This window comes from Saccopteryx bilineata, chromosome 2, assembly GCF_036850765.1.
Source record: "Saccopteryx bilineata isolate mSacBil1 chromosome 2, mSacBil1_pri_phased_curated, whole genome shotgun sequence".
In the NCBI taxonomy this organism is placed as follows: Eukaryota; Metazoa; Chordata; class Mammalia; order Chiroptera; family Emballonuridae; genus Saccopteryx; species Saccopteryx bilineata.
Window position 1 is genome coordinate 51058851 of NC_089491.1, and position 26548 is coordinate 51085398.

A 26548-nucleotide genomic window follows, 5' to 3' on the forward strand; every position below is an offset into this window, starting at 1 on the left:
ACTAGAGCCTTACAAAAAAAATCTATAACCATATACATCATATACACACTATCTGTGACTTGTATATTTAACTTAAATAAGTTGGCTTTCCTGAATATGTGGTCCTAATAGTACATGTCCTAAGTAAATGTCCCAAGTGAGTCATAACTAAAAAATTATTAATGAAAAAATTATTATTGAAAAAATTAATAACCAGCTTTATAAGATTAATGAAAAGAAAGCTATCAATACTTAACTTTATGAAAATATAGGACAGGGGTAGTCAACCTTTTTATATCTACTTCCCACTTCTGTATTTCTGTTAGTAGTAAAATTTTCTAACCGCCCACCGGTTCCACAGTAATGGCGATTTATAAAGTAGGGAAGTAACTTTACTTTACAAAATTTATAAAGCAGAGTTACAGCGAGTTAAAGCATATAATAATAATTACCAAGTGCTTTATGTTGGATTTTCACTAAGTTTGGCAGAATAAATCTTTATAAAACAACTTAGTATAGTTAAATCTATCTTTTTATTTATACTTTGGTTGCTCCGCTACTGCCCACCATGAAAGCTGGAATGCCCACTAGTGGGTAGGGACCAGGTTGACTACCACTGATGTAGGGTATAGTTGTAGAAGTAGTTATAAGATGATAGTGACAAAATCATTAGGCATCGCATATGATTAATTTATATATTAAAATATCACATTCTGTTTACATTTCAACTATACTTAAGGTTTAATAATTTTCAAAATTTAAGCTGTGTCCAAGTATAAACAGTTAAGAAATATTTTTATACTTATAAAACTAATCAATGATGTAACACTATTCCTTATAGGTGAATTGTCAATACTATCTTCAACAGTTAAGAAATATTTTTATACTTATAAAACTAATCAATGATGTAACACTATTCCTTATAGGTGAATTGTCAATACTATCTTCAACCCTAATTAACGTTTGTAAGCTTTAGTCCTAAAATTTTGAATGTCTACACATACTTCTCTAATGATGTCTGATGGCGCCTTAAATTTGCTCAACTGAACTCTCAACCCTCCATACCCACTTGTTTGTATGTCCATTCTCAGAACTTCTAGCTACCGGCACTCTAGATTCTGATATTAGACTCTTCCTTCTCTCCTGACATACACATAAGTATAATTATCTGTCAAATCAGTCATAAGATTTAGCCCATCCTTCTTCATAATCTTTCTATAATTTCCATTTTCTTAAATATTTCTAATACTTAAAAATAAAATCTTAATTTTCTCTAATTAAACTAATGCCAATACTCTTCCAGATTATCACTACTGACCCATTATTTACTAAAGGTCAATCTGGAAATGAACAAATGAATATGTCATTCTTGACTCTTAAAGATATTCCAATCAGGTAGGAAATGTCATGTTAAAAGATAAATAATGCACTGTGATAGGTACCAAACACATGTGTACACAGCAGACTAAGGGTGTGAGGGTGTGATTAGCTCTTTTTAGACTGGCTACGGACTATTTTAGAGAAGTGACAACTTTCTCAAAAAGCTTTGTTCTGAAAAGAAGACTTGAATAAGAAAAATATGAATGGTTAAAGGAAAGTTTAACAAATAAATGAAAAAAAATCAGAGAAATACGATTAATGGCATGAGATTCTGGAAGGGAAGGACTGATGGAGTGAATGGTTTTGAAATGGAACACCACACATGTTCTGAGAAAAAAAACAGATGACATTAAACATGAAGACAGAATTTTCATAATGGATGCAAGAAAACGAGGGAGAAACTATTTCAACGTGAACTAAAACTATCCCTCAAATTTAATCTTCCAACATGTATAATACTCTCCAATAAAATCCCAACTATTCTTTTTCTTTTCTTTTCTTTTTTTTGTGACAGAGACAGAGAGAAAGAGTGAGGGACAGACAGACAGGAAGAGGGAGATGAGAAGCATCAATTCTTCATTGTGGCACCTTAGTTGTTCATTGATTGCTTTCTTATATGTGCCTTGATGGGGGGGAGGGTGCTCCAGCCGAGCCAGTGACCCCTTGCTCAAACTAGAGACCTTGGGCTCAAGCTGGTGAGCCTTGCTCAAACCAGATGAGCCTGTACTCATGCCGGCGGCCTCAGGGTTTCGAACCTCAGTCCTCTGCATCCCAGTATGATGCTCTATCCACTGTCCCACCGTCTCGTCAGGCTCTATCCACTATTCTTTATAGACCTACACAAACTTTGTGTTTTCATGCCTCATCTTTGTTCATGCAATTCCTTGCACTTAAGATTGTCCTTCCTCACTCATCTGCACATTACTATATTTTACTTGTAATTCATGCAGGTAATCTCTTGTTTTCCATAGTTTTCTTCCATTACAGCTTTTTCTGTAACTATCTACAATCCATCATTTTCTATCTTCTGTATTTACATAATATATTAATCTCCAAAGGTGAAAGATCATATCAATTCACCTTGTTATCCTACAGTAACACCTTACAACAAAAACACCTGATAAATTAATTAAATATAAGAATTAATTTATGTAAATTCTACAGTTAAAAAGAGCTATTTTTTAAATTTAAGACTTTATAACTTAAATGTAAGTATACCTACATCTAAACATTGGATCAGGAGAGTATCTAATATAAAATCCAATATTAGTTACTAATAATTCTAATAAAAATTGATTAACTTCCATGTAAGTTACTAATAATTCTAATAAAAATTGATTAACTTCCATGTAACAAATTAATAATTTGCCTTGAACAAAAAAAAGTGTAAAGATACTCAAATGCCTAACTTTTCTCTTTTATGAACAGTCACAAAACATAGCAATAATTTATTAAAAATAACAGAATAGGCCCTGGCTGGTTGGCTCAGTGGTAGAGCGTCGGCCTGGCGTGCGGGGGACCCGGGTTCGATTCCCGGCCAGGGCACATAGGAGAAGTGCCCATTTGCTTCTCCACCCCCACCCGACCCTCCTTCCTCTCTGTTTCTCTCTTCCCCTCCCGCAGCCAAGGCTCCATTGGAGCAAAGATGGCCCGGGCGCTGGGGATGGCTCCTTGTGCCTAAAACAGCTGCACTGTCTTCTAAACATCAGGGATCCAATCTTGAATTCCTAGGCATGGGTCAGAATGAATAGAGGGAAGGAATATTTAAGCAATCCTTGTAATTTTGGCTCCATCTTTCTGTAGCAGAGGTCTAAGTGTCCATGTCTAGCATGGGTTCTGAATGGTACCTGGAAAAATAAGTTATTAATTCTAAGGAAGATTTTATTCTTCAAAAGAGTTTAATCTCCCTTTTTCCTTGTTTTTAATTTTCAACTCCAAATTAAATATCCTGAATACTTGTTTGTTATGTCATAAACTTATTATTTTGAGACAAGCCCATCATTACTATTTTGTAACAATTTTAATATAGCCTTTCTTAACTTAAGATTTCATATCAATTTTAGTCAGATTACTTTAAATATTTAAGACTGACTAAAATTCTAAAATAATCAAAAGATAAATGAACAAACAGAAAATCATTTTTTTAATTCTGTGAGAGGACAGGAGGCAGAGACAGACTCCCACACATGCCCTGACTGGGATCACACAGCAAGCCCCCTAGGGGACAGTGCTCTGCCCATCTGGGACACTGCCCCATTGCTCAGCAACAGAGCTCTTCTTGGTGCTTGAGGCAGAGGCCATAGATCCATCCTCAGCGCATGGGGCCAACTTGCTCCAATCGTACCATGGCTGGAGGGGAAGAGAGAGAGAGAGAGAGAGAGAGAAAGAGAGAGAGAGAGAGAGAGAGAGAGAGGGGAGGGGGGAGGGGGACAGGGAGGGAGAGAGAGAGAGAGAGAGAGAGAGAGAGAGAGAATGAGATAGAAGAGGAGGAGGGGTAGAGAAGCAGATGGGTGCTTCTCTTGTATCCCAGCTAGTAATTGAACTCAGGACATTCACATGCTGAGCTGATGCTCTACAACTGAGCCAACCAGCCAAGAAAATCTTATGTTTTCTAAGGGAATTCCAAAATAATTTTATTACAAAACCTTTGAAAAGTAAAAATCACTTGCCTAATAGTGTATATACATCCATAAGCTACCAGTCATGCTTAGACATTTTTAAAAACTATGAATATATACCGTGGAGCAAAAGTAGATGTACAGTATGGAAAATTAGACAATAATAAGTAATAAGATAAGAATAAAGTGTTTCACACACAACTATAAATCTACTTTTGCCCTACGTTGTATATGATTATGGTTATGATGGCTATATTGCAAGCATGTAATAACTGTATTTACTGGTAAAGCATACATAATTTACATGGTATAAATTAAATACATTAACTTAAACAGTATTTCTTTTAAAAAACCAAAACTCTTCTATGTGCCCTGAAACTGACATAGTTATATAGGATAGATTTGATCAAAGTTTGTTAATTTAAAGACAGCTATCCCTATCAAATTAGAAACTAAGTTCTATAAGAGACCAAAAAAAAAGTTAAAGCAGAATCACCGGTAAGATGATAATGGTATGTTAAATTCATTTCCAGGTGAAGCAATTCCCAATAAAGTTTCCCCTTCATAAACAGAAAGTGGAATTGAAAAATGATTTCTAATCTAGAAAAGAAAAACAAATAATATTTAGTATCATTAAACTAATAAAGATAGCTAAAATACATTTCAACTACATATCCCAATGAAGAACTCACAAGCAATAGTTACCTTGTTTATATAAGTTAGAAAAGACACAAATATGTAATTATTTATCCTAAAAATACGAGAAAAGTTTCTACAGTTTTATTGAAAAAGAATCTCAAAAATAAAACTTCCACCCTGGCTGGCTTGCTCAGTGGTAGAGTGTTGGCCTGGCATGTGGATGTCCCTGGTTCAATTCCCGGTCAGGGCACACAGAAGTGACTATCTGCTTTTCCATCCTTCCCCCTTCTCCCTCTATCTTTTTCTCTTCCTTTCCTGCAGCAATGGCTTGATCAGTCTGAACGTGCTGGCCTTGGGTGCTGAGGATGGCTTTGTGGCCTTCTGCCTGAAGCGCTAAAACATGGCTCCATTGCTGAGCAATAGAGCAATGGTCCCAGATGAACAAGGGCTTGTCAAGTGGATCTCAAACAGGGCGCATGTGGGAGTCTGCCTCCCCTCCTCTCACTAAAATTTAAAAAAAATTTTTTTTAATTAAAATAAAACAACCTCCAATAACTTCAAAAATCCTAAAAAAAGAAAGTAAGTAATATCTTCTTGACTTTGAGATAAGGAATAACATCTTGCTTAGATAAGAATATTGGGAAAAGTTCACAGGAAAAAATATTACATCAAAAATTTAAATGTCTATGACAAAATAAAGAACAAGCCTCAGCATACAAATGCCCACCTTTTTAGATTGCTGTTGTATGCTACTTATTGGATGAGACATATTTCAGAGATATATCTCTGAGGTAACATAAAAGGCAACGTAATTTTTATTATTACAAATTATCAGATAAACGTCAGTTATATTTACCTTTGGATGAATGAAAACAAATTGGTTAACAAGATCATTTTCTTATCTTTCTATATCTTACTAAGAACTTTCTAACAAGAAAACCACACTGAAATATAAAACATGCTGAGAACTAAGAACAAATGGATAGTCTTAACTTCACTATATTTTATTTCTAGTTATATTTTTTGTATCACCTATTTAAAGCCATAGAAATACATTTTGATTTCTAGAAAGAATACATGTATGAAACTTAATGTTTATGCAATAAAATTTTAAAAATCAATAATAATGAGAACAGCTCAACACTTGTTTTTTTAAAACAGTTCATTATAAGTCATAAAGAAAAGGAATTTCTGTTTTCAGCCATGATGGAATAATAGGTACCAGACATACTTTCCCAACCTATACAACTGAACACAGCAGGGCAGGGATACACATTAAACAATGATTGTCAGACACTGGGTAATAAGTAGCATAGGAAAGGAAAAAAAAATTTTTTTTAATCTACAAAACAAAGCTCTACAATAGCTCCAGCCTGCTGCCTGGAGTGTTTCCAGACTACTTATAGGCAATGAAGAGTCAAACAGAGCTAAAGTGGCCTGAGTTGAGGAGAGATATGAAAATTTTGGAAAGCTAACGTGGTTTAAACTCACAGCACATTGTATGAGAGGAGATGGCTGCATGCAGATGTAAGAATTGTTAAATATCTTGGTATTTAATGTACCCCATTCTCAAGACTTCATTTCGGTACTGATCAGCACATGCCCCTTAGTCAACTATCTAAGGCTTGGTAAAGATTTATCCAAAAGGGTCAAACAAAACAATCTCTGTTGTTGACACATAGTTCCTTTTATCAACAGTCAAAGTGGTTAAACTTTATTTAGTATAGAAGGTATCAGTTGCAATGCCTTACTAGTGAGACAAAATTATCTATGGACTAAAAAGGCTGCCTGAGTCCCACATAAAAAGTTTGAAAATAAGGACTGAGAGGTTCACCTTCCAACTAACAGAACTGTATTGGAGAATAAAATTCAAGAATATATAAAGAAATACAAATGTATATAAAACATCTAGTCAGGTAAAATTCACTTTTAGACATCCAGTAAAAAATTACTAGACATAAAAAAATTCTAAATGATCTACAATGAAATAAAACAAAAAATAGACATAATGAGAGATAATACACAAGTATTTTAAAACATTTATATAACTATATCCAATATATTCAAAGTAAGGGAAAGACTGAGAGTATTAATAAAAGATGTAAAATATGGATTAAAAATTCAAATATCAGAAAAATGAAAAAAAATTCAAATAAAAATTCTAGAGACAAAAATACATTGGATGAACTTGAGAAAAGATTGCACATTGAAAAAATAACTGAATTTAAAGACAACAAAAGAAGCTATCAATGCAGAAACAAAAGGGGGGGAGAACTGAAAGAAAAAATAAACAGACCATTAGTGAGCTGAAGTACAGATTTAAACACTCTCATACATATCTAGTTGTGATCAATGAAGAGAAAAGAGGGAAAAGGCAGAAAAAATATTTGAAGAAAAAATGCCAAAAAAAATTTCTAAAGTTGATAAAAACTATAAATCTACTGATTTAAGAAACTTAATAAATCCAAGTACAAGAGACACAAAGTAAACTACACTAAGACTCATCACAATTAAATTACTTAACACTAGTGATAAAAAGCAAAAAATCTTAAATGCATATAAAATAAATCAACCCTTTGATAAAAGAGCAAAGACAAAAATAATAGCAGACTCCTGTCAGAAACAATATAATCCAGTCAACAGTGGAACAACTTCTTAAAAGTATGAGGAAAAAATAACCTATCCATCTAGATTTCTATACCCAGTGAAAGTAACTTAAAATATAAAAGTGAAATAAAAATGCCTGACCAGGCGGTGGCGCAGTGGGTAGAGCGTCAGGCTAGGATGCCGAGGATCCAGGTTCGAGACCCCGAGGTCGCCAGCTTGGGCGCGGGCTCATCTGGTTTGAGCAAAAGCTCACCAACTCACCAACTTGGACCCAAGGTCGCTGGATCGAGCAAGGGGTTACTCAGTCTGCTGTAGCCCCACAGTCAAGGCACATATGAGAAAGCAATCAATGAACAACTAAGGTGTCGCAATGCACAACGAAAAACTAATAATTGATGCTTCTCATCTCTCTGTTCCTGTCTGTCTGTCCCTATCTATCCCTCTCTCTCTTTCTTTGTCTCTGTAAAAAAAAAAAAATGTTAAAAAAAAGTGAAATAAAAATGAAAATAATTCATGGACAAATTTCATGAAAGATGAAATTACTAGAAAAGTATACTTAATAAGTAACAAATAACCTGAATAACCCTTAAACATAAAATAAAGTGAAACTATATTTTAAAACCTTCATTGAAGGAAAACATTACAAGAAAACTCTAGACCAATACCACTCATGAAGATAAGTGCAAAAGTTCTAACATGATTTTAGCAAATCAATCCAACAATGCATTAAATGGTTAATAATACTTCATTACCAAGTGAGATTTATACTGGCAATGCAAGTCAAAATTTAAAGATCAATAAAATCTTATTTACCATAACAGTTAAAAATCAACCAATGTGCCTGACCCGGCAGTGGCACAGTGGATAGACAGAGCCCTGGTCGGCAAACCACATGCACCTCTTTGGCCCCTTGAGTGTGGCTCTTCCACAAAATACCATGTGCTGGTGTTACCTCGATAAGGAATGTACCTACTTATATAGTTTAAGTTTAAAAAATTTGGCTCTCAAAAGAAATTTCAATCATTATACTGTTGATACTTGGCTCTACTGACAGTTTGCCAACCACTGGTAGAGGATCAGCCTGAGACACTGAAGACCCAGGTTCAAGACCCAAAGGTTGTCAGCTTGAGCACAGGCTCACCAGCTTGAGCATGAGGTCGCCACCATGAGCGTGGGCTCATAGATATGACCCTGTGGTCACTGGCTTGAAGCCCAAGGTCACTGGCTTGAGCCAGTAGTCACTGGCTTGGCTAGAGCTTCCTGGTCAAGGCACATATGGAAAAGTAATCAATGAACAAGTAAGGTGCCGCGACTATGAGTTGATACTTCTCATCTCTCTTCCTATCTGTCTCTCTCTCTCTCAAAAAAAAAATCAACCAATGTAATTCACCATATAAACACATGTTTCAAAAAGATCCTCTCAATAAATGCATAAAATCATCTGATAAAATCCTAATAAAAACTCTTAGCAAACTATAAACAAAGGGAGCATTTTCAGCCTGAGAAAGGGCATCTACAAAAAATCAAAGCAAAACAAAACAAAAAACCCTCAAAACATACTTAACAGTTAAGTAGTGAAAACTTTTCCTTTAAAAGTGAAAACATCTGCTTTTGTGATTCCTATGGTTCTAGCCAGCAAAACTGACTGACTGACTGAATGAAACAAAATAAATAAAACACATCCATACTAGAAAGGAAAAAGTAAAAATGTCTTTACAGACACTGTAACTATACATATAAAAAAACTACTAGAACTAAAATGTGCATATATGAAGTTTGGACAAGTTAATATAAAAATCAACTATTCTTCCCCTAGCAATGAAAAATCAGAAATATGTAAAACTGAAATTTTATCCAAAATTTTTCATAAATACGTACTGAAAATCTGAGTTTGAAATTTAAATGGAAATGAAAAGGACTGAAAATAGCCCAAACAACATCTGGAAAGAACAAAGTGGAACAACCTGTGCTACCCAAAAGTCAGTGTAAAGTATAAAGACAGTGTGGCATTACCATGAAGATAAGCAAGCAGAGCAATAAAGCCAAATAAACAGTTCAGAAATAAACTGACACAGATATGGTCAACTATGTTTGACAAAAGTGTCAAGGAAACTTAATGAAAAAAGAATAATCTTTTTGGAACAACCGATTAGCCAGCCATATGAGGAAAAAAATGAACTTCATCCCTTACCTTGTATTACAGACAAAACAGTATGTGGTATATCTATATAACAAATTACTACTCAACCATAACATGCAACTGAACGCAACAACACTGATACATATGAAATTATGTCTAGTAAAAGAATTAAGATTCCATTGTGTATTCTATTTCATTTATATAAGATTCTATATTAGGTAACTAATGTACAATGAGAACATGTTAGTGTAGTGGTCGGCAAACTCATTAGTCAACAGAGCCAAATATCAACAGTACAACGATTGAAATATTTTTTGAGAGCAAAATTTTTTAAACTATATAGGTAGGTACATTGTTATTAACTTAATTAGGGTACTCCTAAACTGGCCTTTGCTAAAAATGTCCTCAATCTGAGAGCGGTGGTTTGCTGACCACTGTGTTAGTGGATGCCTGGGAATGGGAAAGAAAGGAAAGAGAAAATGTTTTGAGGAGATAAAGATGTTCGCTACCTTGATTCTGATAAAGGTTTCATGGGTGTATTCTAGTGTCAAACTCCTCAACTTTAAATGTACGCAGCTCATTGTATTATCAATTTTACTTCATTAGAGCTATAAAATTTTTTCTCACCATATTCTCTAATTAAAACAAAGACCCCAGCAAAATATTGATGGGTTTTCTTTTTACAAAGTACTCTAAAAAAAATTACAACAAAATCCTATCACTGCTCTTATTAGAGTAATACAATTACTGGTAATGATTCTTCTTTTTGATATTATCTGTATGGCTACTACAATTTGTATTCTTTAGTAGTACTTTGCTTTAATTTACTTTTTTTTTTTATTAGCACACAAATATGCATATGACCCTATAAAAAATCATATTTCATACCTGCACTGGGGAACGAACTGTTACCTTCTTATTTCCTTCAACTGCATCAATTTGACAAACAATAGATCTTTCAACTCCAGACTCTCTGTGTCTTACAGTGTATAGTCGTCGTCCCACTTTCGTTAAAGGAATTTTATCAGCAGTTGAGTGGTTAGCGGGTGCTAAATTGAATAGACATGTTAGAAAATTTTTATTATAAGTCATTATGTACTAAGTTTAAATAGATGTGAAATATTTGAAACATCAGATATGATTTTTTAAAGTTATGAGGAAGTCACTCATCTCTTTGGAGTAAAGACTATACCAGGGGTCGGGAACTTTTTTGCTGAGAGAGCCATGAATGCCCCATATTTTAAAATGTAATTCCGTGAGAGCCATACAATATATTTAACACTAAATACAAGCAAATGTGTGCATTTTATGTAAGGCCAACACTTTTAAAGTACAATAAGTCTCTGAATTCTTTTTAATAATGTTGTTATGCTGTTGCTAACCAATGATGAATAAAATACTTACCATTAATGCGACTTCTAGTGCTGCATGGTTTTTTTTTTTTTAATTATAATTTTATTTTTTTAATGGGGCGACATCAATAAATCAGGTTACATATATTCAAAGATCAACAAGTCCAGGTTATCTTGTCTTTCAATTATGTTGCATACCCATCACCCAAAGTCAGATTTTCCTCTGTCACCTTCTATCTAGTTTTCTTTGTGCCCCTCCCCCTCCCCCTTTCCCTCTCCCTTTCCCCCCTCCCCCCATAACCACCACACTCTTATCAATGTCTCTTAGTTTCACTTTTATGTCCCACCTACGTATGGAATAATGCAGTTCCTGTTTTTTTCTGATTTACTTATTTCACTTCGTATAATGTTATCAAGATCCCACCATTTTGCTGCATGGTTTTGTAGTCTGGCTGATACATAGTGAGGTTAAGCTTCATGCAGGCGTTGAGACTTCCATCCGTTCCGTTAAACGTGATCGTAGGTTGGTCTTAATGTTCTTTAGATGTGAGAAAGACTGCTCACATGCATACGTAGAGCCAAACACTGTCAGTACAGCAATACTCACACGCTGCAGTGTGTGGTATGTGATGGGAAGCGTGTTCCAAGTTTTGACAATCAGCTGGTCCACGGGTTGAAGTTTTTTCATTTCTCCCCACTTGTGTTTGCTCGCCAACTCTGCTTGCTGTCGTGCAAGTCTTTCAAATCTTCATTCAGTGAATTGAACTTATTCACCCACATGTCTGAGGCCTTCGGGTCAGCAGCTTGTAGCTCAAAATCTCTGACAGAGACACTGGGGATGTAACTCAGGTCGGCGCTGTCCACTGCACACTCATGTGGATGGATGATGAACTTAAAAAGATGAGTGCGCTCATGAAATTCTCCAAAGCGCGCTTTGATTGACTGCAGAAGATTAGATGTGAAGCCCGCTAGCTGCTGGAGATCAAGATGTTGAGCAGGGTCACTTGCTGTGCATGCATCTTTAAACTCTCCCAGTTTTTCAAAGTGTAGTAAATGACCTGTTTCAATGTCGGCGATGAAGAGTTCCAGCTTGTTTTCAAATGCAAACACTGCTTGTTGAAGGGATAAGACTGTATTTCCAACGCCTTGCATTTTCACATTGAGCTGGTTCAGATGTTCAGTCATGTCCACAAGATAGTAGAACTTCAGAAGCCACTCAGTATTAGCTAACTCAGGATGCTTGACATTTTTCATTTCAAGAAAAGTACAGATTTCGCTCAGACAAGCCGCGGAATAGCTGAGCACCTTCCCTCTTGACAACCAACGCACATTGCTGTGCAGAAGCAGACCAGGATAATTATTCCAAACTTCATCCAGCAGTGTTTTAAACTGGTGATCATTTAAAGCTTGGGCAACAATAAAGTTGACCACCCGAATGACCAGCGACATCACCTCAACAAGCTGCTCGCCACACATCTGAGCACAAAGTGCCTCCTGATGTAGGATGCAGTGAAAACTTAGGATGAGTTTCTTTTCATGTTCATGAAGAAGCGCTACAAATCCTCTGTTTTTCCCCACCATGCACGGAGCACCATCAGTACACACCGAAATAATTTTATCCATTGGTAATTTTTTTTTAGCAAACTCAGTGAAAGACTTGAATAAATCCTCCCCTCTTGTTGTCTGTTTCATAGGCAAAACAGCAAGACTTTCCTCAGGTAGTGTGGCACCGACAGCATACCTTGCAATCACGCTGAACTGGGATAAATGGCTTACGTCTGTTGACTCATCCAAAGTGAGAGAAAAGAATGATGCTGCATTTAATTCCTTCACTTGTGTTGCCTCAATTTGATTTGCCATCATGGTGGTACTATCGTGAACAGTTCTTGCCGACAGAGGCATGTCTTTTATTCGTTTGATTATCTTGTCTTTATCCAAAAAAATCATCAAAAAGTTCATTGGCAACATCAAGCATGAATGTTTTGGCATACTCCCCATCTGTGAATAGCTTTCCGTTTCTCACAATTGCTAAAGCACTAGCAAAGCTAGCTGAATTCCAGTCACCTTGTTGGGTCCAAAAACTGAGTTGCTGCTGACTAGCTTGCACATTAGCTCCTGACATGCTTTCCTCCTGCTGTCCCCCGCTGGATATTTCATGCAAATGTAGTATGGTGTGTGTTAATGTGCTGCTTTATATTTGACTGTTTCATCAATGCAATTTTATCATTGCATATTAGACACACTGCAGAACCTGCTCTCTCTACAAAGGCAAATTCTCCTGTCCATTCCTGCTGAAAAGTACGATACTTCTCATCTTTTTTTCTTTTAGCCATCTTCTTTGTAAAAAGGGTTTCTGCAATTAGCTAGCTGACTACTTGATTAAAAGGAGGGAAGTTTACTTCCTGACCTCACAATGACCTGTGTATGTTACGCATTATCCAATAAAAATTTGGTGTTGTCCTGGAGGACAGCTGTGATTGGCTCCAGCTACCCGCAACCATGAAAATGAGTGGTAGGAAATGAATGGATTGTAATACATGAGAATGTTTTATATTTTTTAACATTATTATTTTTTTTATTAAAGATTTGTCTGTGAGCCAGATGGAGCCATCAAAGGGCCACATCTGGCTCACGAGCCATAGGTTCCCGACCCCTGGACTATACAAAGGGATTATAGAAAGAGTATTTCTATGTATAGACATAATGTATATAAAGGGATATTGTAAGAAACCACAATGCATTTTCACAACATTCATCTAAAAGCTTCAAAAATTTTACCAAAAAAAAATTTTTTAATTGAAAAAAGTGTCACAGTGGTTTGAACTAAGACAACAACACTTATGAAAAAAAGTTTCATAACATTTAGGAACAAATAAATTCATAAACCTTTCAAAATAACTAATAAGAAGAATTATAAAATACAAGAAAACATAATCTCTTATCTTCTGTTATAACAGCGAGAGCCAAGACCTTCAGGCAGTCATTGGCAATTAGCAAGGTAGCTGCAATTTCTCTGTTCTTAATTTTTCAAATATGTGACACTTTTTATATCTAAGATTTGATTAAGCAAAATTTTATACACATTCATCAAGTATTAAGGTGACCAATTGTCCTTCGTTAGGGAGAACAGTCCTTTCGTAAGTTCCGTCCTCCCTTGAAAAGTGTCCTCCTACATGTCCTCCTTTTTGATATTGGAAGACTGATCTGTAAATGTCTGTATTCGATCAATGCAGAGTTGATCCATTGCATGTGATGTGACGTATTTGTATCTAAATGAATACTTTTTTCTTACAATTATTAATAAAATGTAATAGGCATGTAAGCATAATTACAATATAAAATATTAAAAATATTTTTATTATGCATTTATCATATTATAGCGCAGTGGTGCTATAAATCAAAAGGGTGCACCCTAGAAGATTTCCAGGTGCACCCTATGGTATTCCAGAGAAATATGTGCCTGTTGGGGACCAAATAACCAACAGGGTTTTTGGAGTTTAGATTTTTGGGGGACAAAGGTTTGGGGAATTGGCTGTAAGCTGACAGTCTGCCCAACCACACACCTCACTAGACTGATTAGGTTGCAAAAGGCTGCTAAGCTGTGGTGCTGGATGGTTTACACTACCTGCCATATTCCCCAGAAAGACTGGAGGCAAGTTTCTTCTATCTTTTGGTGTCAAGTTAAGATAATATGTATGGTGGGAGTTTTCTGCACTCAACACAATTAAGAGTAAAAAGAGGCCCTGGCCTGTTGGCTCAGTGGTAGAGCGTCGGCCTGGCGTGCAGGAGTCCCGGGTTCGATTCCCAGCCAGGGCACACAGGAGAAGCGCCCATCTGCTTTTCCACCCCTTCCCCTCTCCTTCCTCTCTCTCTCTCTCTCTCTCTCTCTCTCTCTCTCTTCCCCTCCCACAGCCAAGGCTCCATTGGAGTAAAGTTGGCCTGGGTGCTGAGGATGGCTCTATGGCCTCTGCCTCAGGCGCTAGAATGGCTCTGGTTGCAACAGAGCAATGCCCCAGATGGGCGGAGCATCGCCCCCTGGTGGGCATGCTGGGTGGATCCTGGTCAGGTGCATGTGGGAGTCTGTCTGACTGCCTCCCCGTTTCCAACTTCAGAAAAAAGAGTAAAAAGAGAGGAATTCTTCAATGTATTGACAAGGAAATGAGAGTTTGCCTTCAAATATATGTCTAAACAATGAAGATATTGCTAGGACACATCAGGCTCATATTTCTCATAAACACAGAATGAAAAAACTAAAGACATTCACACCGAGACCTGACGAATTTACTAAATCTTACTAAGAATGTATCTATCTATCTATCTATCTATCTATCTATATATATATATATAGAGAGAGAGAGATAACTTTTTTGTGGTTTTATTTTTTTAACCCTTTTTCTTATGAATTCTAAAAAGCATAACTCTAAAAATGTAACATAAAAATGTTTTCTAATGTCAGAATAAATTTAATTTTGTTGTATTTATTTCGTTTACTGTAAAAGCACACTTGGACTTTATACTTTTTTCTTTAATATTTGACTTAATTATTATAACATATTTCTCAGAAATTTGTATATAGTGTGCCTACAATCATTTGTAGAATTTTAAATGCGCCCTTACTTCAAAAAGTTTGAGAACCGCTGTTATAGTGTATTATTGTTGCAATGAATAAAATGTTTCTTTTATTTACGATATTGTTTTTCTCAATTTATTTTTGTCCTCCTTTTTATTGTAAAAAAAGTTGGTCACCTTACAAATATAAATGCGTATATTGCATTTATTGGGGGAGAATTGTTATCTACATCAATTCCCTTATCTCATTCCATAAAAATGTTAGTTCAAGAACAAATAAGAGGCAAAACTGATGAGAACAATTCACTGACAAGGTCAGATAAGATCTGAAACATTGCCACTACTGTGCATCATTTCCTGGCTAGGAGAAAGCACTAGCTATCTGTTTTGGCACTCCTAACCAATGTCTAATTAACATTTCAAATAACTATTTAAATATCAAAGTATCAGAAAGTGGTGTGGGTGAGGCTCCGGGACTATTTAACTTCACAATAAGTATATACTGTATGATGACAATTTAAGAATTATTTACTTTTACTCCTCAAGAAAATGAAAAGCTTCTGAGAAGCAGAGAGGACAAAAAAAATTTCACCTCAATAAGCATAACGTAAAAAACATTTACAACCTCCCAAACCATTATAATTTGCCATTTCCATAAATGCAAACCTTATTTTGAATTCATTCAGCTACACTGGTGGAATATCAATGAGTTATACCAAATGTGGTTAAAACACCACCCACCAATAGCTATGGTCTGTAAAAGCTGAGTAAGAATATGATCTAGTATTTTCCCTCTCAATAATGTAAAGCAGCAAATTACTCCACTCTAAATAAAGCGGTGAATAAAGAAAGTTAGAATATAACATACAAAACTATACAAAAAAGTTTCATAACACTTAGGAACAAAAGCAACCAAAGCATTGTAAGGGAAGAAACAAAACTTACTAGGAAGGAGATAAAAAAACTTGTAAGATATCATAAGTGAGTAAAATGATATGTAAAATATAACAAAAGAAATAAAAAAGCCCAGGAAGGTAATTTGTTACTCACTAAGAAGAATGAAGAAAAGTTTGCTGCTTAGGCTGGTCATTGCATTGAAATGATCATTGTCTTTTGTTCGGACATAATCCATACTTAAACTCTCCTCGTTTTTCAATACATAGGACTTTGCCATTGGAACGTTGAGTACACTAAAAGAATCACTCGGTGAAATAGTGATAGTAAGTCCAAGAGAATTGAAAATCATAAATGGTGCTAGATCCCTTATGAAAGCAGCTGAAGATCCAGTGGCAGCTTCTGTAAATGCCTAATAAGGAAGAGTTATCATTAGTAAAGTAAAATGAAATGGGGGCACTAAATGACAAGCAGAACACTAATAAACATATGGCGAGTAACTATGTGAATAATTTTTTTATTCAAGAAAAGTGGTTAATACAGACTAGTACAGCACATTTAAAATTTCAAATGTCTTTTCTTACCTTGACCAAATTATTTAACATTACAAGACCACATTTGGATAATGTAATGTTTAGTTGGTCTTTTGAATAGAAACTGATGACAGTTTTATATTCTGGAATTTTGTAATTTTCTTCTTCAGACTCTGACTCAACAATGGCTTGTTTCGCTTTCTTTTTCATCTAAAATGATATATAAATTATAGAAATATGAGGAAAATGTGCTCCTACAAGCACAACATAACTCATTTTGAAAAGGAAAAACTTTAGACAAATCCCAGTAACATTAGAAAGAGCAAAAATTTTATCAGCTCCACTGCCTTATTGGAATTACTTGGACTTCAGCCAACTAAGGTCACATAGCACAGAGCAGTATTATAGGAAAAATTCTTCTCATCCTCATTGATACTAAAATGACAGGTACATTTTAGAAAGGAAAAAAAAATTCAAATTACTAAATGCATGCGGCCTCAGAACGAAAATGAAAAGCACATCATTTATAGCACATGAGAATTCAGAACAAGAAAAGTCATTTAGTTTACTGGTCATGCTATAAATAAAGAGCAGAAAATCAGGGACTTAACAAGTCCAACAATAGCTGCAAAGCAGTGTCACTAGAACCCAGAACTCATGAGAAACAATGCCATCTACATCTTTTTAAGATTCACAGATCTAGTGCCCATGTATACTCCAACCTAAAAACCACCACATAAGTTCTTTTACCAAAATCCTTTATTTGAAATACGTGAAAAATCAAATATAGTGATCTAATACAAAAAGCTGGACATGCCAAGCTAGTCACCTTTGTTGTTACTTTCATTGGCTTTAAACAACTGAACACCTATCTGCAGACTGACTGAATTTGCATTAGGGAGGAAACATGTAGCCTCTTGCTTCAGAAGCACAATTTTATCCATCTAAAGGTCTTGATTCTTATCATTACCTAAATTCACAACATATTTCAAACAAATAACATATTCTCTTCCATTTACACATCCTTCAGAAGACAAAGAAAACTCAGAATAAATAACAACCGACAAGATACAAGTGGCATTCTAATATGAGTGGGGTCCCTGCCGTCAGAATTGCACCTCAACCTCCTCAATACTGAAGGTACTATTAATTTAGTGAAGACCCTCTCTGCTATCAGTTCTCTCGCACATTAGAATGAAGTTGAAAACTGTGTCTTCTTCAGACAGACACTGAAAATTTTACGACTTCAAATATACCTTGATTCCAAGATTCCATGGTCTAAAATTCTCAGTCTGATCAATTTCTAAGGGTTCCAGCAAAGGTTCCCAGACACCAAACATTTCATTGTAATAATGCACCTATAAAGAAAAATTTTAATTTTTAATAAGGCATTCTATTATTTGCTAAAATAATTTTCCACCCCCAGAGGTACTGTAGTTTAAATTATGGAGGTTATGTCTAGTGTAAACTGATCTAATAATCTACCTTTTATCAAAATATATAGAGATTTATAAGCTGCTATATTATTTGTATTGTTATAGTTATATATTAATAGAGGTTGAGACTTAGTACTTAGTACAGATGTTCAAATTCTGACTAGAATTCTGTATATTTTGCAGAGGATTTTATCTAGGGTGTCCGGGAAGTTCAGAGAATTCAAATAAATAAACACTCATTGAATCCTATGTTATTTGCCTTTAAAGGCTTTTGAAAAGTTAAAAATGTCAATAATAAGAAAAAAAGTCAATAATATATGATAGACACACACAGTTTTGTATGTTTAGTCTGGCCTGGAAGTCAAGGAAAGATGATAAAATGAGAGTTTTACCTGGATTAAATTATGAAAACTAAACTATGGTGTTAACCAAGTGAGGAAAGCACTGAAGGAGTGTGTGCAGGAAACTAATGAACGGCATGTAGCATGTTTCCATATAGCAGAAGTAGCACAGCCAGACGAGGGGTAGTGAAAACACGGAAACAACATATGTTGGTTCAAAGCAAATACTTCTTATATAAAGTACTCTCACAAAAAATTGAAAGATCTTAGTGGATTCTCACTAAAAATCTGCATTATATAAAAGTAAAAAGCCTAGCCTTGTAATCCTTTATACCAGGCATCCCCAAACTACGGCCCGTGGGCAGCATGAGGCTCCCTGAGGTCATTAATCCGGCCCCCCACCACACTTCTAGAAGGGGCACCTCTTTCATTGGAGGTCAGTGAGAGGAGCACTGTATGTGGCGGCCCTCCAACGCTCTGAGAACCTATCAGTAACATTAAATGAGGACCTCCTCTACACATAAAACTTTATCAAAGGCCATAAATTTATAAAATTTCTTCCAAAAGTTTTGTAAGCTAACATATTTGTAATGTGCTTAATTTAAATATTTAAATAAGATTCTCAAAATATTCCATATTTAGCATTATTTGTTATAAAATCAGAAAAATATGCTTACTTCTAGCTCAAGCTGACAGTGGAGATTTATGAGGGAACTCCAGTTTTTGCCTTCTCCTGAAAAATGTGACTTTGCCAAAAGCATAGGCACTGTTCTATGGCCAATTCCAGCCTCAAGAACTATAAATATAGAATCAATGTTCATTTTTATTATCTCTCCATGGGGTACTAATTCAGCTGTGGGAGCTATGTTTTGAACTTCATTTGGCTCTTCAAGAAACCACATTTTTAAATTCTTCGTATCCTTCTTTTCCCATAAATGTGCTGTAGAAGAAGTGGTTTCTTGTGGGATGTTTTCCTTAGTTGTATAAAGTGCTGAAGTTATGGTAATCACAGTATTTATGATCACTGGTGAAACCTAAGAGAAAAAAATTGAACTAATATAAAGATCTACTCATAGCACTTTTAAAAACACATAGTACTTCAAAAAATTAAAATGTATTTGCTGAAGGAACATGAATAATTAATGTTGAAATAATATTACTACCATAAAATAGCAAATACAATTCACGGACTACAAAATTTTTTGATTTTCATAACTAATTTCAATTAAGATATTTACATGAATCTTATTGCTATGAAACTGAGCAAGTATAAATTTTCAACTATACATATTATAGGGATGTTAGATGTTAACCACAGAAGCAGTCAAATGCCAATAATAAAATATGTACTACATAACATTTGTTACAAAAATGTATATTAAATACTATCATTTTATTAAGTAATGTGCCATAAAAATATTTTTAAAACAGCTTTTTTTTTTTTTTTTTTTTGGGTAATTTTTCTGAAATTGGAAACGGGGAGGCAGTCAGACAGACTCCCACATGTGCCCAACCAGGATCCACCCAGCACGCCCACCAGGGGGCAATGCTCTGCCCATCTGGGGCATCGCTCTGTTGCAACCAAGCCATCCTAGCGCCTGAGGCAGAGAACACAGAGCCATCCTCAGCGCCCGGGGCCAACTTTGCTCCAATGGAGCCTTGGCTGCTGGAGCAAAGAAAGAGACAGAGAAGAAGGAGAGGGGGAGGGGTGGAGAAGCAGATGGGCGCTTCTCCTGTGTGCCCTGGCCGGGAATCAAACCCGGGACTCCTGCATGCCAGGCCGATGCTCTACCACTGAGCCAACCGGCCAGGGCCTAAAACAGCTTCCTTTTTATTTAACAATTAATAACTTGGTATAATAATTGCTTATTTCTAGTTTAGTTTTAAATTATTTTTTAAAGTTTAATTATTGAATTTAGAGAGAGTGGAAGGAGAGAGAAAGAAACACTAAATTGTTGTTCCACTTATTTTTGCATTCACTGGTTAATTCTTGTATGTGCCCTGACCAGGTATTGAAGCTTCATCCTTGGCATATCAGAACAATACTCTAACCAACAGAGAATTAAAAATAAGCAATTATAGGCCAGAGCCTATAATTCCTTATTTCTAGTTTTCATTAATTTTTTTTAAATTTACAAAAACTCTAAATGATACTACATTTTAACTTACCTTTAATGTCAGAGATTTTACTGATATATCAATCACTTGTGGATCTTTACCTATCTGAGTAGCTTGATAGAATAAGTCACAGGGCTGCAAAACCTAAGAGAGAATAATGAATACCACTAAATTACCAATGTTCTTAAAACATTTTTATTTGAAAATTTTCCTAGTAATAACTATGTTAAATAAACAAGTTTGTCAAAACTGTTGAAAAATAAGTGACTCAAAAACACACTTATTTGTCCTCTTTTCTTACTCATTATTTATAATAGCAAGAATCAATATTAGCAATAGTAATAAGATATTGATAGTAAAAGAATTTCTTAAATATGCTTAAATATATAAATATATTAAAACTTGTGTTACATATTTTATTTTACTAAAGTAAAAACTTTACCATGGTATTTTTTCCATTATAAAATTACAATGAAATATAAATTATATAGAAAAAGCTACAAAAGATGAGATGGAAAAATTATAAATACATTATTAGGTTTACTAAATAATCCTTAATGTAATTATAAATTAAATTATTTTTCCCCACCTGTAGTAAGCAGAATTCTTCCCTCTAGTACCCAGTGACTCATACTTCTTCCAAACACAAAATATATTCACAACCTCCTAAGGTTACTAAGTCTCATCCCATTATAGCCCAAAGTCCAAAATCACATTAAGTCTACATCGCATCACACATCTATCTCATCTATATATTTCACTGATTCAAAAATCCAAAAACTCACCTATCTCTTACCAGCTCAAAATCTAAAATTAAATTAGTACTAGCTTCTAGGACACTTATTTCTCTTTCTTTTATGGAATTGTAAAACTAAGATTAGTTACTTGCTCCCACCATTCCCAAAATAGAATGGTGGGAAAACACAGAATAACAATTACAGATATTCCCATTCAAGTGGGCAAAATGGAAGGTAAAAAGGAGCCACTGGTTCAAAGCAATTCTGAAATGCAACCAGGTAAGTGAGTTTCTTGATTAGGTTTCAAAACCTACTAACAATTTTCAGGGGCTCTCAGCTCAACCCTGAGTCATCATTCTTTGTTCTTTATAAAAAGTAGCGCAAACTTGCAGCTGAGTAGTTGTTTTTTTGTTTTGTTTTGTCTTGTTATTTTGCAGCAGAGTTTTGTCATCCTGATTCCTGCCAGTAGAGTGGTGGGCGCTCAAGAGACTCTTCTCATTCAGTACTCCCCATCCCTCTCAGTCCCTGTTGCTGGTGTTTCTGCTAAAATAATTTTCTCAAGAACCTTAAGTCTTTTCTGTATATTTCATGAGGTTTCAATCCAGTGGTTCTCAATCTGTGGGTCGCGACCCCAGCGGGGCCGCCTAAAGCCATCGGAAAATACATAATGCATATCAGGTATTTACATTCCGAATCATAACTGTAGCAAAATTACAGTTATGAAGTAGCCACCAAAATTATTTTTTGGTTTGGGGTCACCGCAACATGAGGAACTGTTTTACGAGGTCACGGCATTAGAAAGATTGAGAACCACTTTTTTAGGCAAAAGCCACATCCACAGATCTTTTTAAGATAATCATGGACTCCTGTTGAGATAGCTGAGGGGTAACACCATTATGATTCCTACAGTTCCTCTGGTTTAAAGAAACACAAACTTCTCTCTTCAAAGGGCCCTCTGTGTGACTGAACGCGAATTTTTTATCTGAAGTTTAGCAAAAAGTTCTATAATTACACAGGCTTTTCTCTATGCTACACTGTGACATCCAATTTTGGCTTTTAATGTCTTATGTAATTTGGAAGGCTAAGAATTATCAAAACCTTCAAGTCTTTGTTCTTTTTGTTTAACTGTTATCCCCACAATTTCTCTCTCTGCTCTAGCATTTTACTATAAAGAGTAGGAAACCAGGCACCACCTTCAAATTAGTCAGCTTGGAAATCTTAGACTACAAGTTCTGTTTTATATATAATTGTGTAAGACACAATTTTGCAAAGCTTTTTGGACTATATATCAAGCCATTCCTCCAGCTTCCAATAATATGCCTTTTGCTTTCTATCTGAGTCCCCATTGGCAGCATCCTGAATGACCATTTCTACCAAGAGTCTGTTCTAAACAATTCATAGACTTTATCATTCTCCTCAAAATTCCTCTAACTTCTGTATACCTCTGAGTACTGCCCAGTTCCAAAACTGCTACCACATTTTAAATAATTGCTACAACCTCTTACTTCTGGTACAAACTGAATAGTAACTTAAATATATTCACTGATCCTGTCCATACTCAATGGGAAAAGACTGTACTGGGCACACGCAACAGGAGGTAGAAATCTTGGGGGCCATTTTAGAATTCTGCCTACATTATCAATGAAAAATAAATCAGAAAAAAATGACAACCAAACCCATTCTCCAAAGAAATCACATTAAAATTTACCATTATTCTGATATATCAGCAAGAAAAACTAGTATGTGACTTAAATATAAGCATACTATTTCTTGAAAATTCAAGGATAGGAAATTATAACCACATTAAAATCCATAATCCAAGATTTTTCAACATAAAATCTGTGTTATCTCTTCATCTTAGGGAAGGCAAAAAACACTATTATAAATACATATAATAATTTCTAAATTGAATTTTTTTAATCGACTTTTTTTCTAGCCCCTTCCAAAATTAAATATGAATATATGATTTACTCCTCATCCAACTCCTATAGTTTCAAGTCTAATTAAGTTACCTAGGATTTAAAATGCAGCCAGTCCAACGTGTTAGTGACAAAACTACATTATAGTCAAGCTGTCCATAATATAGCCCATACAGATCAATTTAAAAACACAGAAACATATCTTAAATAAAATTATTTTCCTACTAGTATTATTTTTATTGTATCCAACTACATCCATTGTAATTGCAGTGCAATTTAATTTTTTTCTTTATACTCTCTAAATCTCACCATCCGGCTTCCATTTTATATGATTTGCACTACTGATGCATTATTTCCTGCTGCTACTGCTTCCCCTTCAAAGAAGCAATCTAAGCTATCCAACATCTACAGAAGACTACTCTATAAATTCCAAACTTTACAAACACTATTGTGTTGTTGGAAAGACTGCCCCAAGATGAGCACCACTGAATAACAAGAAAATAAAAGACTATTATGAGTATAGACATTGGCATGTGGTTTAGATGTGGGGTGTGAACTAGTGCTCTCTGGAACCCACATTTCCATATTTCCTTTATCCTGAAATACACTCCCACGTCTTTCCTGTTAAAACAGTAAACTCACGGTAGTTATTTTGTCTTTTCTCTTGTCTGGAAGAAATGGACATGCTCTCATTTGGAGATCTTTAATAACAGCAGTCAATGTATTGTTTTCAAGGTCACCCTTCCAACAAATTTCACATTGTGTTGTAATAACTAAGGCAGGAGCATCATTTCTTGTCATATCAGCCACAAACACAATTTCAGGATTTTTAATAAGAATATTAATTTCCCATTTATCTTGTTCCTGTGCAGGTACTAAAATAAAAATAAAAATAAGTGAATTTAAAATATTTTAAATCTTTGTTGTACACATTCCCCCAAAATTTATTATTTATGGGAAAATATTATTTTTATTCTAAGTAAAAGGTAAAATAAAGGAATCTTAGATCCCAAAGGAATCTGTAACAACTTTCTTAGAGTAAGATTTGAAGAAACTATACCCATAAGTACATTTAAAAATGTGGAAAAAATCTCCACTATGTAACAGCAGAGATGAAAACTAATCCAGTTTCTAACTCTCAACTTGACACTCTTTCCACTATTCCACAGTAAATGAAATATGTGAAACATAGTAGAAAACTGCCTGACCAGATGGTGGCACAGTAGATAAGAGCTTTGAACTGGGACACAGAGGACCCAGGTTCAAAACCCTGAGGTCACAGGCCTGAGCGTGGGCTCACCAGCCTGAGCGTGGGTTCTCTTGCTTGAGTGTGGGATCATAGACATGACCCTAAGGTCACTGGCTTGAGCCCAAAGGTCACTGTCTTGAGCCCAAAGGTCGCTGACTTGAACTCCAAAGTCACTGGCTTGAGCAAGGGGTCACTTACTCTCCTATAGCCTCCAGGCCAAGGTGCATATAAGAAAGCAATCAATGAACAACTAAAGAGGCAGCAACAAAGAATTAATGCTTCTCATCTCTTCCCTTCCTTTCTGTTTGTCTCTATCTGTCCCTCTCTCTGACTCTCTCTTTCTGTCATGAAAAAAAAAAAGATAATAGAATACTACAAATAAAACAAAAGTAAGAGTACTTTCAGTTAAAGAATTATATTTAATAATAAAAAGGAGTGGTTGGTTCATTATTTCCTCCTGCTGGTTTTCTCCCAACAAAGTCTTTAAAATTACTGTCTACAAAGAAGTACAACTATTTATTCTAATATAGAACTCAAATATATATATATATTCAACACCTTGAAAAATAAGAAAATCGTACATCCCAGTACAAAACACATTTTCTTCTTGACAACTAAGATTTTAATTTATTAATTCATTAATCTTATCAACTAGAACAGTGATTTTCAATCATTTCATCTCAAGGAACACATAAACTAATTACTAAAATTCTGTAGCACACCAAAAATATATTTTTTGTAGATCACACAAAAAATTTAAAAAAAGAAAGAATTTTGATTACCGTAATTAACACTAAACAGTAATTGTTGTTGGCTGGGTTTTTTTTGTTTTTTGTTTTTTTTGACAATTTAAAGGAAAATAGGTCAGTGCCCTGACCAAATACTAGTCAGGTCCTGCATGTTATAAAGGTTCCTGAGGCACACTGGTTGAAAATTGCTGATCTAGAAAAGTAATCAAGGTAAGTGCTATTGCAGCACTTCAATAACACAGATATTAAATATTTTAGTTAATGACTAACCTCCTTCCTTAGCAGTCCATGCCTGAACATTGGTTTCTACAGCAGTGCCTGTGGTGTAGGCCTCAAAAAAGACATTTGCAACTGTCAGCAGAAATTCCACACTTGCACAAATATATGTTTCTTGAAGGACTACATCAGTCACCCAACCATCTCTGACTCTCTTATACTTTACATCCATCATGTCCTTCTTGTCAAATCCAACTGTCAATCCTATCATTCTGAAAAAATACAATGAGCAATTTCTATGAGTATCTTACAAATAACCAAATATACCAATAAAAAATAATATCTCTTATCCCTTTCACTGACAGCCATCCAGCATCTGAAATAATTCTCATGGGAATATCTCAAAAATACTCCAAATAATATTCTTACAAACTTCTGGAGCATAACTGTTTTATAAATGAGAAAGTGTGTCTTTAAGAACTATCAGAATTTTGAATCTCAGCATAGTTTTCCTCTCAAACTTTTATGTATTTCCATTTACAATTTGAATGGATTTAAAATAATTTAGGTAATACAGATTAAAAAAGTAATTATACCAATTTATGCAATCTTTCAACCATTCAGTAAGAAGAGCACATTTCTTAAAACTAAGACATTTTAATATTGACTAAACCATTAATTACTCAACTGAACTGAAGCTCTAAAGATCTTAAGAATGTATCCAGAAAATAAACATGCAAAATAAAATAAACATGTATCCAGAACTTTGGGAATAAGTTTTATACAATATGTTAATCCTTTCTCAAGCAAAATTCAGAACACTATTACCTAGGAGTAGCCTTCTTGACATGAGGCCTTTTATCATCTAAAATACAGTTTTTTAATGAGAAGGCACAAAATGTTGATTCATCGGTATACATTTTTAAAGTACTTATTATATTCTCCAACTTAAATTCAGCAAGTTTCAGAGAAGGATCACGAACATCTGTAAAGGAAGTCTGTGGAAGAGAAAATCAACCCAAATTTTACACAAAAACATAAATACAAATGCATTTTTTAAGATATGAACTTC

General features: G+C 34.9%; 1 protein-coding gene across 4 annotated transcripts in view; it reads right to left on the reverse strand.

The window, feature by feature from the left end:
- VPS13A (vacuolar protein sorting 13 homolog A) overlaps positions 1 to 26548 on the reverse strand; it is a 224969-nt gene that overhangs the window by 75156 nt on the left and 123265 nt on the right. For 3 of the 4 annotated variants that reach the window (XM_066257048.1, XM_066257050.1, XM_066257051.1), the window contains exons 37-46: positions 26305 to 26474; positions 25531 to 25748; positions 23905 to 24137; positions 20658 to 20750; positions 19166 to 19522; positions 17968 to 18069; positions 16763 to 16921; positions 16335 to 16590; positions 10252 to 10412; positions 4474 to 4577 (exon numbers count right to left, since the gene is read on the reverse strand). In XM_066257048.1, coding sequence (XP_066113145.1) covers positions 4474 to 4577; positions 10252 to 10412; positions 16335 to 16590; positions 16763 to 16921; positions 17968 to 18069; positions 19166 to 19522; positions 20658 to 20750; positions 23905 to 24137; positions 25531 to 25748; positions 26305 to 26474 — 1853 coding nt within the window. The remainder of the gene's footprint in view (positions 1 to 4473; positions 4578 to 10251; positions 10413 to 16334; positions 16591 to 16762; positions 16922 to 17967; positions 18070 to 19165; positions 19523 to 20657; positions 20751 to 23904; positions 24138 to 25530; positions 25749 to 26304; positions 26475 to 26548) is intronic. The other variant, XM_066257049.1, reaches the window with a different exon arrangement.